The sequence below is a fragment of the Salvelinus fontinalis genome, chromosome 1, assembly GCF_029448725.1.
Source record: "Salvelinus fontinalis isolate EN_2023a chromosome 1, ASM2944872v1, whole genome shotgun sequence".
Lineage (NCBI taxonomy): Eukaryota > Metazoa > Chordata > Actinopteri > Salmoniformes > Salmonidae > Salvelinus > Salvelinus fontinalis.
This window is the reverse complement of record NC_074665.1, coordinates 24,397,648-24,412,174: the sequence shown is the minus strand read 5'-3', so window position 1 is coordinate 24,412,174 and position 14,527 is coordinate 24,397,648. Positions and strand designations below refer to the sequence as shown.

The 14,527-nt window shown below is 41.1% G+C and overlaps 1 protein-coding gene across 6 annotated transcripts in view; it reads left to right on the top strand.

Annotated features, from left to right (window-relative positions):
- The first annotated feature begins 220 nt into the window (after nucleotides 1-220).
- The window catches only part of LOC129850110 (uncharacterized), a 102,334-nt gene continuing 88,027 nt past the window's right edge, over nucleotides 221-14,527 (top strand). Inside the window, exons 1-2 of one of the 6 annotated variants that reach the window (XM_055916897.1) lie at nucleotides 221-633; nucleotides 8,184-8,229. Coding sequence is in view for 1 of the 6 variants with exons in the window: in XM_055916701.1 (XP_055772676.1) it covers nucleotides 8,187-8,275 (89 nt within the window). In the remaining 5 variants the exon portion in view is untranslated. Of the gene's footprint in view, nucleotides 634-7,689; nucleotides 8,276-14,527 lie in introns of those variants that run through there. The other 5 variants (XM_055916701.1, XM_055916821.1, XM_055916735.1 and 2 more) reach the window with 5 other exon arrangements.

Genomic DNA, 14,527 nt, shown 5'->3' with positions numbered 1-14,527 from the left:
ATAGCGTGTTTTCCTTTGAGATGGGTATCGACATTGTGTTACTCTTACATCTACATCTGATTTTAGACTACACTACATTGACAACTAAACAATCACACTGTCACATAATTATTCTACCGGTATCATTCATATTCATATAATATGACATCCATCAGCCAATAGAACATCTGTCTCTGTATCAATTTACATATGCATTGTCACAACATGTGGCATGAATCCCCTTTACTGTATTCCTATTCAAATTCAATCAAACCATGATTACTACAAAAGCCACCTTATTGCCGTGCTGCTATATGCAGGTTTGTGGCTTAGCTCCCTTTAAGCAAATATTTATCCCTCCAGCCAAGATGACTGTATTGCAGTTTGTGATTATATATGGGCTTGTGAGAGGAGTGTGTCAACTGTGCATGATACACAATGTGCCTGGAGAGATTGATATTTTGTCATCCACCTGCTTCAAAGCTGTAAAACCCAGCAGGCAGCAGCGAACGGAGAGACCTACCGAGGCTAGAAAACCCAAACAAAGAGAGACCTTACTGGTGCTGTTTACACATCTTTGTGGAGGAGTATGTGGGCTTGTGTGTTTTGATGCCACGCTCTAATGGCTGAAGGGTTCCTGTCTCAGTGAAACGGGTGAGTGTTAAATGTCTTTATTGTTTGGGGGAATGCGAGGGAACAATTTAAGGCGATTTCAGCAAAGAGGCTTTTCAGGAGAAGCCCTGGCACACACACTCGGTGCTGAAGGAAGCGATATTCTCTCTCTCTCTCTCTCTCTCTCTCTCTCTCTCTCTCTCTCTCTCTCTCTCTCTCTCTCTCTCTCCTCCTCCTCCTCTCTCTCTCTCTCTCTCTCTCTCTCTCTCTCTCTCTCTCTCTCTCTCTCTCTCTCTCTCTCTCTCTCTCTCTCTCTCTCTCTCTGTCTCTCTCCATCATGTGCAAAGTGCAGCAGTCATGCAACACGGCTGGCTTAATAGCATTCAAAAAAGAAAAAAGGCTTAAACAATTGAGCGTTGGAGAGTAGCCGGAGCTTGTGCATAGACAGTGCTTTCTCACTCTCGCTTTCTCTCTCTCGTTCCGTCCTTCCTTCCGCAGCCTCCAGCGCAGGGCTCCAGCTCCGAGATAAATGATCTATTGTGCTTTGTTTATTGCTGGCCATGGTCACTTCTCTGGAATGTATTTGGCTGGAACTACAGCGAGTGGGTCCTGCACCCAGCTTTTTTGCCCCCTCCCCCCTTTCTCTCGCTTTCTCTCGCTCTCTCTCTCTCTCTCTCTCTCTCTCTCTCTCTCTCTCTCTCTCTCTCTCTCTCTCTCTCTCTCTCTCTCTCTCTCTCTCTCTCTCTCTCTCTCTCTCTCTCTCTCTCTCTCTCTCTCTCTCTCTCTCCTCTCTCTCTCTCTCTCTCTCTCTCTCTCTCTCTCTCTCTCTCTCTCTCTCTCTCTCTCTCTTCTCTCTCTCTCTCTCTCTCTCTCTCTCTCTCTCTCTCTCTCTCTCTCTCTCTCTCTCTCTCTCTCTCTCTCTCTCTCTCTCTCTCTCTCTCTCTCTCTCTCTCTCTCTCTCTCTCTCCTCTCTCTCTCTCTTGCTCATTCGTACAGATCCCTTTGAGGCAAGACATGAGCAGTGGTGCCTGGTCCAACACACTCTCTCTCCTCTTTATTTCTCTCTTTGTGTTCTGAATGATAATATATAGGACGTATTCTTGTGCAAGAGCTGAAATGTGCATAACTACTATAAATGTAAACAAAAGTTACTGTCTAAAATGTAGGTTGCATTTGGTTTAATCTATTTGAGTTAATCTTTTGAATGCTGGTGTGATTGCTGGTATAACCTGTTTATCATTTATTTGACCACTTACCACGTATGTCATTTATACTTTCATCTCACATATCACATTTTTGTTGCCATTGTATGTCAGCTTTTTGGGTGAATGCTGATTGGCTGACAGCCGTGGTATATCAGACGTTTATCATACCATGGGTATGACAAAAACATTTTTCTACTGCTCTAATTACATGGGTAATAGCAATAAGGCACCTCTGGGGTTTGTGGTATATGGCCACTATACCACGGCTAACGGCTGCATCCAGGTACTCCACTTTGTGACGTGCATAAGTACAGCCCTTAGCTGGTGTACATTGGCCATTTTACCACTCCCCTTCGGGGCTTATTGCTTAATTATAAACTGGGTGGTTTGAGACCTGAATGCTGATTGGCTGAAATCAGTGGTATGTCAGACTGTTATATCATGGGTATGAAAACAAATATGATTTACTATTCTAATTACATTGGTAAACAGTTTATAATAGCGATAAGGCACCTCGGGGGGTTTGTGGTACATGGCCAGTATATCACGGCTAACGGCTGTATCCAGGCACTCCGCATTGCGTCGTGCTCAAGAACAGCCCTTAGCCATGGCCTTATACCACACCTACTCTGGCCTTATTTCTTAATTATATTATGGGACCCCCCCATCCAGCTACCCTGGCCTTTCAACTTCTTTTTTTTGTTGCCAAGATGTGTTCCGCTGTAAAGGCTTTTTAGATATCCATGGTAGACAATTACACTGAGTAATTTAGCCTATACCCATATGGTCTGAGTTACTAAACATTTGATCAGTGCAAAGTGTGAACCTGTTATTTTCAAGAGAGAATAAAGTATAATAGATAGAATGAAGGACACAGGAGTTACCTATCAAGTGGGGAAAACACAGGCAGGTCACTCGTGATATAAGTCAGTATTTGACGTCCATCCATGTCTGAGGATGTTGGGAGATGACATAGACACTGGCCATTAGGGGAAACAGTGAGCACTTTTACGTTCAAGTAGGATTCGGTTTGCTAGGGTGTTGTGGAAGGGGATGGCCTCTGATTCCAAAAGTTGCATGCTCGAATCCAGCGATAGAAGGTTGTTTAAAAAAAAAAAAGTTTAATTGTTTAAGCCTATTCCAAACCTTAACCCTAACCTAACCTTAACCCTAACCTTAAAAATTCAGAGGTAATGCCTAAACTTAACAACTTGAAATGTGACATTTGGACCAGCTTCGAAATGTGACGTTTGAGAAACATGGATGAATGTCTAATTCTGACGTGATACTGTGAGAGCTTGTAGGGAAAACAGTGTTGTAGTCCCTTACCTCAGAAAAGAGAGACTGTACCACAGGGTTCCCCAACTGGTTCCCTGCGGGCCAAATTTCGCCTGCGGGTAATTTTATTTGGCCCCGCTAAGTTTTCTGCGCAAACACCAGCAAATCAGCTCCAAGTGATTTTGATTTTTGAAATCTGTTCCAAAGTATTCCCACACGTAATAGAGAGATGCTGATCATATACAAATGTAAGCAAGGTTTGAAATTATAATGTTTTAGTCAAAATATCTGTTTGGGCTTCTTGCAGTCAATTTGCAGTCTCCAAATGATTTGTAATTATGTTCCGGCCACCTGACCATCCGTTCAAGTAAAAATCGGCATGCGGCTGAATCTAGATGAATATCCCTGCTGTACTTTATTTGAGTGGTCCCACACCGGTGCCTTAGTTCCATATTTTAAGTAACGAAGTGAGCCTCAGTACTGACCAGGCAAACCCAGGGTGCCAGAGTCTGACCCTGGTCCGTACGTCTTATTTAGCCCCCTTTGTGAGAGTCTTACATGGGGCACATGAACGAACACATACACACACTTCCTCTTGATTTACTGTGAGCACTGACAGGACTGGGCAACAGTCTGATAGATGTGTTGAGCACTACTAAACTGCTCTCTGGACCCAACTTTAAGCCAAAGAGTCAGATGTCATATGCTGCAGGAGGGCGGGCTGCCAAGTACTATAATATGAGTTCTGATTATCTGACATATCAAATGACACGGCTGTTTTTAAAAGCTCCGTTTTAGTTCTTACCTTGGAAGAATCTCAATAAATAATTATAAAGACTTTCTGTGTGGTTTCATGCTTTTTCTGTTGCTTGTTCTAGCCTTGTTCTGGCCACTTCACTCCCCGGTGGCAAGCGGTCTAAGGCACTGCATATCAGTGCTTGAGGCATTACTACAGACATCCTGGTTCGTTTCCAGGCTGTATCACAAATGGATGTGACTGGGAGTCCCATAGGCAGTGCACAATTGGCCCAGCGTCATCCGGGTTTGGTTGGTTTAGTCAATCATTGTAAATAAGAATTTGTTCTTTACTGACTTGCCTAGTTAAATAAAGGTTAAATTTAAAAAAAGACAAATAAATGATTTTGGCATTCACACTGAAGTTTAGAAACTAAGTGAATGTGTGTTCTTGTTTGTTTGTTTGACTGTGCACAAGTTTGTTTGTGTGGGTGTGTGTGTTTCCATATTTTCATGTGCATTTATTCCATGTTTACATGTGCGTTTATTACCGTGCATCTGTATGTGTTTACTCTAATTTGCTGTATCACCGATGTGTGGTGAGCTGAGGTGGAGCGGCGTTGAGTGTGAAGTCTTAGCCTGGATTACAGGGCTCAGAGATAGGGCTGAATCCAGCCAGCTGTCTGACATGAATTGATCGGATTAGAAAGTGTGGGTTCCTTTCCCCCACGGGGAGACCAAGCACGATGTGTATAATTGACTTTTCTCCCTGGATGTCATGTGGGCTAGGGAGGCCTGTATGGTTGGGAGGGGGTTATCCCTGGGAGGGTAAATATCAGAGGGGAACTGGGGGCTTGATCAGCCTGGTGGAGGCTTAGGAACAAATCGATATCACCAGTGTTTAGTTGCAGCAGGGAACCTACAGTATCTACAAAACGTTAGGGGAGAAATCAGGGTTGTGTGTGTCTGTTTAAATACGTGTGTTTCAACAGGGAAAGAAACAGTGAGAGAGGATGGTGTGTGTGTGTTGTGTGTGTGTGTGTGTGTGTGTGTGTGTGTGTGTGTGTGTGTGTGTGTGTGTGTGTGTGTGTGTGTGTGTGTGTGTGTGTGTGTGTGTGTGTGTGTGTGTGTGTGTGTGTGTGTGTGTGTGTGTGTGTGCGAGTGTCACGTTCATGTGCGTGTTTGTGCACATGCATGCATGTGTTTGTGCATATCTTTAATCTACTGTATCAGTCAACCTGCGAACTTAAGTGTGAATGTTGTTTAAAGCCCACTGCTCACAGCTGACTGATGGACGTACAGTAGGAGGGTGGTTAGTGTTCTGTACAGAAGCGTGGAGCAATATGCTAACTTCTCTGATATCAAACAGGGCAATTGGCACCGCTACAGCAAACGGATGCAGCTTGTCACAGAGCCTGTGACAACATTATATGGATTATGGACGGATTCACATGACAAACAATCTATGGTAAAACCATTTCCCAGCAGTCAGCGTTTCTCTCTCTCATTATGTGCTCTAAAGGCTAAGATGTACACATCCCCCAAAACATACAGCAGATGTAATATCTATTAATATCAATACAATTAAATAATCAAGAGGTATCCATATGAAAAAGGCGAGAAAATGCAGTGTGTAGATATAGAAAGTCCACTTGATTTGATTAGTGAAGTGTGCTTGTTATACCCACTGTGAAGTGTTCTTGTTATATTTCCTCCACCCCTCATTGTTGATTACAGTCATCTAGCCGGTAGGCTACGCTAGGTTTGCCATGCCCAGTGATACAGTAGCGTAGCACTTATCTTCAGCACTACTGACCAAGGAAAACAATGCGTCAGCAGTCTTTGTCTTTTTAAATATCAGGTTACAACGTAACAATAATCACGAAGCCATCATGTAAACATGAACTATACTGTGTAAGCTCATAAATCGATCAAAGCGTAATTCCATGACATTTCAGCAAGCCACAGATTGTTCTGAAATATGTCTGCACTTAGAAATAGATAAGATTAGAATGCAATCAATGAACTTCATTTCTCAGAGATCAAATTATATTTCAATGACATAATCTCACAGGAATGCTAAACGTATCTGTTTCTAACAACAGGAACGATTTCAGGACAATTTGAAGTGATGGGTGTCGAAATCCTGTATCTTCAGCTTTTTGAGGTGGAACGACCTCAAATGCCTTATTTCCAATGTAATTTTCCGCATGTCTTGTAAATAGCTGCACCGGGGAGAGATGGCTTTTAGATGTAATTCAAACAGATTCATAATTTATTTTCAAGTTCATTCTGCATGGTATCCCTTTGTATTTCACCTTCGTAAACTTCAAGTTATCCAAGGAAAGATATTTGTTTATAAATTATTTTTGTAAAGTAATGAGTGTGCTTAATTTCCAATAAACTGTCATTAATCTGTCTCTCAGTAAAAATATAGTGATTCTCCACATATAGCCACGTGAAGAGTGGACCAACCTCTCCTATTCTGGCACAGACGAAGGTTCACTTTAATGGATAAATTATTTTATTATTAAAGCCGGTCTCTGTAGTGCAGACTAATACATTCTGCATTGATCCCCCTCAAAACCATTATTGCCATTTCTCCAGCGAATCTCTCTTTTAAAAGATATGTTCACTAGAATAAAGATTTTACAAAGTGAGTGGGGGATAAATAAGGCTATAAACTCAAGTATTCACATTTTCATCGAAAGAAAAGAAAAGACAGGAGAGAAAGTGTCGTTGCCAGCAGGCATTTTGAATATCATTACCACGTTTTGCTAAAATTGAAATCATAGCAGAAGGATGGTACCTGATAATTAAAACTGTCTTGGTTGGCCCGGGCTTTGATACTTACTCAAACGTGTGTGTGTGTGTGTGTGTGTGTGTGTGTGTGTGTGTGTGTGTGTGTGTGTGTGTGTGTGTGTGTGTGTGTGTGTGTGTGTGTGTGTGTGTGTGTGTGTGTGTGTGTGTGTGTGTGCGTGTGTGCGTGTGAGTGTGGCGTGTGTGTGTGTGCCTTCCAGCTTTCACAGTCTATATTAAATCAGAGGCCATTCTTCCAGAATAGGGATGCGCGTGCATTTTACTTTGTGTGTCTGTTTTGTGGATTTGTCTTTGTAGTATGCTACGGTTTAACCATAGGCCTGATAGAGTAGTGAAAACTTTTAGCTCTATGTAGTCACCTATCGGACAAATGTTTTGTCGTGTGAAACTGAGTGCCCTGTTCAATCAAAAACGGTGACCAGGAAATCCAGTTAATACAAGTTTAAAAAAATGCATTCATAATGCCAGGTATTATTCGTTGAAAGCAGATGCTGTCTTGTTGCATAAATGCAATGCTACCTAGGTTAGTCATACACACTGTAATGGTTTTCGATTGAACAGGGCCTTCAGTCAGAGCTGAGAACACTGTGGAGTCATCGCGATAACCGAGCCTGAAGCTTGCCAGACCATTATTGACCAAATCTGTGTGAATGAACCCAGCAGTTGAGGACATAATGATCTAGACTCACTGGGGTCTGTGCACCGGGCCCATGGGCTAACCACTCGATCACTGATCAATAGCTTTTTATTAAAATAGTTTGCAAGGAAATACAAATCCATATCGTTTTTTTGTCAGACAGCGGCACTGTGAAATATGTTGATATATTTATATATTTTTCCAGATGAATACAGAAAATGATTGGCTGATATGCTTGAGGAAACCACAGGGCAGTGGTTGGGCGATATCGGAATATTCACTTGGAATTGATTTTCATAAGAGATGCATTTGTGATGATCTTATTTTCCCTCTCTTCAATAGGGGTTGAATTACATATCATATTATCCTCATATTTAAGACAAAATTAATAACATAAGTAATTATAATACGTATGCCAATAAAGATATGCTGTGAGAGTCTTATCGTTTCAGCCTGTGAGGCATCTGGACTAAATGACTTGGAGGTTTGCCTATTGGCAATCTCTGCGACTCACTTCAATTCTGTGTTAGTATGTTGAATTGTACGAGCCAGAAAATTAATTCCAAGTCTTTTTAAACAACTTAGCATGAGGCATTGGAACACTCAACAGGGAAACCTGTCACCAAACAAGCTTTGTCTTGTTTCCCTATCTTACTACTGTATGCTGCTCAAATCACATGTACAGATAATCGTTTCACCGCACCAGACTATCTAGCATGTAATGGAATTTGAAGAGCATCTTTATTTAGATCTGCAGTTGGGGGAGATTAACAGAAAAACTGCCCATCTCTCCACTTCTCCTTACTGGGGCGGAAGACAAGGAAGGAAGCAGGGGAGTCAAACAGACAGATAGGTGTGGCGACAGTGTGAAAGGATACAGAGAGACTTACGGTTCGGGTTTATGTTTCTTTTTGCAGAAGATGGAGAGGAGATGGATGCTGGAGAGTGAGGGAGGGAGCCCTGGTGAGCCCTGGATGGAGGGATCTGCAGGAGGAGAGGAAAGAGGGATGTGAGTTGGGAAAGTAATGTGAAGAGAGACTGTGAGGGGGGTTAGGAAAGTAGACACAGAGAAAAGAGAGAGAGAGAGCAGGGGGAAATTGAGGAATTTAAACAGTGTGTGTTATCTTAAGTGTTTTATTTATGTTAAACAGTTCCGGGAGAGGCTTGAATTCCTGCTGAAAGGGGGCATGCTGTCTCTGTAGTGTAGCGTAGATGACTGAGATTTCTTTGATCACCTTGGTAACCCTCTCCCAATATGACTGCTGCTGGTGAATTGTTGCTGATCTCAGATCAGAATTTGGCTGGTCTGACTGTATAGTTTATTGTCTACTGCTTGGAGGTCAGTTCATTAGCATTCAGTCTGTCCTCAAGCACAAGGGGATAGAGAGAAGTGTGAATATTAGCAGGTGTTAGTTTCTGGGACTGATAGAAGAAAATGCTTCCCATTGTTGTGTTTGTGGTCCATTTTCAGATTAACAAAATCATATCATTCGTTGGTGTATTATCAGTGAGCTACCTAAAAACGTTGAAAGTTGTACTTTAATTTTAATTTTAATCTACAATTAACATTTTCTGAATTATTTGTCACTTGCTTTAGTTAATTCTATAATACATTTTATTGGCATCTAATCTTGAATAAGGGACATGTTGCAGTGAGGCGAGAGTTGCAGTTGCACATGCCGACCAAAAGAGGGCAACATGATGTCAGAATTCCTGTTCTGGGTCCTCAATGGGATTGTTGGTGTCAGGTTAAACGTGTAAGTAACAATAATTTACATTTACGCTTGGAACGGTTTCCCCCGCGCTGTCAGTCTGCAGTTCAAAGCGCCTTCCATCCTCCTGGCAACAAAGCATTGCATTGTCACATGGCGGAGATAGCAAGCTTGGGATGAAGTTCTTCACAGTCCAGGTGTCATTATGAAAGACCTTGCCTTGCCGTGGAAGCGAATCAAAACAAAGGGGAAATTAAATGTGCTACTCTCTTCCTCCTGAAACCATCGCGGCTGCCTGGCTGGGCCTCAGCCAAGGACGTCTGGATGTGAAAGGAACCACCTTATATTGCCTTGCTTTTATTTCTCTTCTAGTCTGAGTTTCAGGTTTTGTGATGTTCATATTTAAGATGTGTCATTATCTTTACAATTGTTGTTCATGGAAGCTCTGAGAAATTGGAGAAATCTCCAAGTCTTCTCCAAAAGTTCTGCTTTTACAAAACACAACACATTCAGATTAGAGCAGTCCAGTTGATGTGGTCTTTGATTGGTACAGTTGTGGTCTGATTGCTAAAGAATGTTAGGATATGATGGTGAGAATAGTGTTATTGATGTCCATCAACACGCCCCCTTAGTGAAATTGTTTCTCGCAGTCCATTCTTCTGAGGGGACCACCATCCTCATCTCCACTACTAACCCTCCATATCATGAAACCTCTTACCCTAGTGGTTAGAGTGTTGGACCAGTAACCAAAAGGTTGCTGGATCAAATCCTCGAGCTGACAAGGTAAAAATCTGTTGTTCTACCCCTGAGCAAGGATTTAAACCCACTGTTCCCCGGGCGCCGTGGATGTCGATTAAGGCAGCCCCCCGCACCTCTCTGATTCAGAGGGGTTGTGTTAAATGTGGAAGACATATTTCAGTTGAATGCATTCAGTTGTACAACTGACTAGGTATCCCCCTTTCCCTTCTTCCCCCCTCCTTGGGGGAGAGTGATAGCCCTCTTTGTCACAGTGCTCTGCCTTTGTTCCCTGCCAGGGGCTGCCTGCTGGAAACACGGTGGCAGGGTCAGTGGTAGTTCAATATCTGGCCAGAAGAGGGCAAGGTGCCCTGGCATTGGGAGGTACTGTAGTTCAAGAGAGAAATGGTACAGTAGTGGTATGGCATTTTACAAACCACAGGCATGTCCTGACTAGAACATGCAAAGAAAACATCAGGCAACATGTACAATATATATTTTTTTTTAATTACATTCCTTATTATGGTTATAATTATGATTATTATGATTATTGAAGGTATTAGGAAGCAGTAAGTCAATATATCTAATCAGTATTATTACTTATACTAAATGTTATTACTACTACTGATAATACACAGTGCTACTAATTACAAACTAATAGAAAGATAACTACTGTATTACCACAGACAATAAACTAATACTGGCACCAGTGGAAATACACAACAGTACTGCACATGGAGAACAATTCAATTACGTTGGTCATGCTGTACAATTAGACTTTCCTGTTACGGAATTTAATTGTAAATTACTTGCATGTTTGATGGGACATTTGCAAGTATGCAGGGATCATTTCATTTGTCTCTCAATGCATTCTCTCCAGGATCATGAAGGTACTGTAAAACTAAAAAGATTTATCACTCTTATCAAACTGTGCTCAAATGATATATATTGAAAACTTTTTAGCCTACTGTGTTGAAAAACAACTATGGATTGCACATAAAAATAGATTGGAAAAAGGATGTCAAACTCGCCAATATAGTGTATTAGCCTTAAAAACGTATTCAAGATCGGTGGGTCCCCTGCGGGACGGTTGAGCTAACGTAGGCTAATGCGGTTAGCATGAGGTTGTAAGTAACTAGAACATTTCCCAGGATATCGACATATCTGATAATGGCATAAAGCTTAAATTCTTGTTAATCTAACTGCACTGTCCAATTTACAGTAGCTATTACAGTGAAAGAATACCATGCTATTGTTTAAGGAGAGTGCATAGTTTTGAACATGAAACGTTATTAATAAACCAATTAGGCACATTTGGGCAGTCTTGATACAACATTTTGAACAGAAATCCAATGGTTCATTGGATCAGTCTGAACCTCTGCACATACACTGCTGCCATTTAGCGGCCAAAATCTAAATTGTACCTGGGCTGGACTAATACATTATGGCCTTTCTCTTGCATTTGAAATATGATGGTACAAAAAAATACAGAAAAACGGTTGGTTTTTTCTTTGTATTATCTTTTACCAGATCTATTGTGTTATATTCTCTTAGATTACTTTCACATTTCCACAAACCTCAAAGTGTTTCCTTTCAAATGTTACCAAGAAAATATCCTTGCTTCAGGGCCTGAGCTACAGGCAGTTAGATTTGGGTATGTCATTTTATGCGAAAATTTAGGGGGCCGATCCTTTGTCAAAATATTTTTACTGAAATGTTTCTGATTGTCAATATATCCTTTTGCTTTCTGACACACATTTATGTGGCAAGCTCATTTTCACCAATGTGTGTTTAGAAACAACATAAGCAATACCAGGTGCATTTAGACACCATGTTTCCATTCTGTAAAACAAACTCTTTGTACTATCAGACAACCCTCAAAACTAACTCATTACAAATATATCTCCTGTTTCCCTCTTTGTCTTTGGTCTCATCTGGGCTAATGTGGAATGCATATTCAGAGCCGAAAGAGTTTTGCTGAAGTATACATTTTGTTTTCTTCTCAAACACCAAACAGCCAAAAAGCAGCTTGGTTTTTGTCTAACATTTAGCTAATTGATTATCACATGCCTTTGCCTTATCAGCAAACTGTTATTTTGTAAATTAATATGCAGGCTCGATCTGCCTTTGTAGTACATTATTTGTTGACAAAATATGCAGACAGAGAGGAACACAAGTAGGTTTTCTGTTGCAGTGTCTAATTACATTTGCTCGCACCTATACAAAGACGGGAGTATTTATAGCTGAAATGTATTCACACTCCCCCGGTGAAATTGCATGCCAGGCATCTGTTTATGAAGTGACTCTTTAACTCCCAACATTCTGGAACGCTCTACAACGACCGGGGAGAATGAAGGCATAATCGCTCCTGTCTTTCTGATCCGCCAACTGATCTTTATGTGATCACTTTGACTTGTTTATTTGGTTTCTGCGGGATTTCTTATCGCTTCCACCATATTTCGAGGAGAAATAGATTGTGAGGAAGGGATAGAGGGAGATGGACAGAAAAATGGAAGAGAATGAAAGGTCATCAGAAAATGAAGGATGGAGAGAGGGGGGAAAAGACAGAGGGAGAGAGAGAGATCATTTATCTGCTACACCTCTATGTAGATTGGTTTGGAGTTGCAGTACACTTGCCTTTTAACATAGCATACAGACAGACAGGCATACAGACAGAGAGGCAGACAGACAGTCAGTGACTAACACTCAGCAGCAGCAGTACCTCACTGCGCACAGATAGTCTGATGTGTCTAATCGGCCCTGGCAGAACATTCTCTGCTTAATTTTAGGCATAATGACGGTGAGGGGGAAATGATACTTTAAAGTGCAGGGGAGAAAGAAGGGAAGGAGAATAAGAGAAAAAAGCTGTGGAAGGTGATTAGTTGTTCTGGCGGATCTTGGCAGTGGAGGAGGCTGGAACACTAATCCGTGCTTTGGTTGGAGACATTTTCGCGCAGTAGGTCCCTCTTTCCGCCCCCTCTCAATTTTAAGCCCCGTGTCAAGCTCAAGCTCCTCTCCAGCGCTCGCTGCTCTCATTTCCTCTGCCTTCTGGCGAGCCCAGCTATTTATAAGAAATAATTTTTCTTCCTCTCTTTTATTTAATTCTTTCCCAGCGTGTTTGATTTTCTGCCCTGCTTAGGAAGGTGCCCAGATGAGTGGCAGGTGGCCAGAGGTTCTCACTCCTCCTCCTTCTCCTCCTCTTCCTCTCCTCGCATGTCTTTTTCACTCCCAGAATTCTCAGCTGAGACGTGGCCTAGCTGCCTGACACTACCTGAGGAGATGTGTAAGCACACACACACACACACATGCACACGCACTCTCTCACACACACACACACACACACAGCACAAAACGTGTCAATGGCAAAGGTGTTATTTCTACCAGAAATATGTAGACTTATTTAAACAATTTAGCATAACAAGTGTAGCAATGTGTTTGTGCATTGGCACCATGCCCAGACAATAAGCCTTAGATTTTGTATGATGGCATAATTTATCCAGTGCATTATTTGATTGTTTTGGCTGGTTGGTTTAATTGATCGCAGAACAATGTTTTATCCATCAGCATTCTATCTCATTTTAAAGCAGACCTACAGTTATTTGGATTCTAAGTCACTTTATATCATTGCTTTGTAAACATATTCCTATTGCAGTACAATAAGGCTTTGTCTGTGTTTTAAGTACTGCCGTGTGTACAGTTGCTCTTTTCTACACACTCTGGTCCATTGTTGAGCTGAGTTCAGCAGTAGGCCTCAGATCAGAGGAGGGTATTTAAAAATGCAATCGCCCAAAAACAAAAAAATAGATTTCCTATTCTCCCCCGATGCACCCGCACTAAACGTGTCTTCAAGCATATGTTTCAAGTCCTTTGTAGAGGGAGACATACGTTGGGCTTATATTCATACGCTACACAAAATGTGTTCCTCTTTGGCCCTTAGACGGCTTACACAGTTTATTATCATCCGAAAGGCCATGATTGGTTGGTCTTTTGACCCTTCTGACTTGTGTGCAGTGAAACATACTTTCTTCTTCTTCTTGGCATGATCTTTCTAATTCATATTTACAGAGGCTTAAATATCATAACCCTCTAAAATGCTAACCTCCCTTATTATTGTAATGGTGAGAGGTTAGCATGTCTTGGGGCTATGATGTTTGTGTATCTCTAACTTTCACACTCATCATTATTCACGATTATTCATGATTCATTCAGGACTATCCGGAATCAGGGTAGCATCTACATTCATGTAAAAGTGTTTAGAAACATATTCTATTCTTATTTACAATAAAAATAACTCCAAATTGACACAATACATTATTTACCATTCATTCCTAATAAAATGTGATTTTCACCCTCCAAAATGACCTGTGAAATTGTCTAAGTTTCCCCAGCAAATTATATTTTCTGGAAAATGATATTCATGCACAATTTTTCCCCCCACAAAACATTGATTTGGAATAGAGTATTAAAATTAATAGGAAATCCATTTTCAAAGGCGTTTGACAAGGGTATTAATGTTGTATGTGATTTGTTAGACAACACTGGAGAGTTTTTTGCCGTTTGATGAGTTAATTGATAAATTTCAGGTTAATATTACTCAGAGAGAATATATGACGGTTTGCAAAGCAATTCCACATCCGTTACTTGGACTTATTAAGAACACTTTGTTATATTATGAGGTTGTTCCTACTTTTCTAAGTTTACAAATTACTGACTCAAATCTTTTGGATAAAAAAATTCAACAATAAGTGGATACGATCGGCAGTTAATGAAGTAATTAAGCGGGATTGTAATTCAATATATTGCTATGGAAGTGA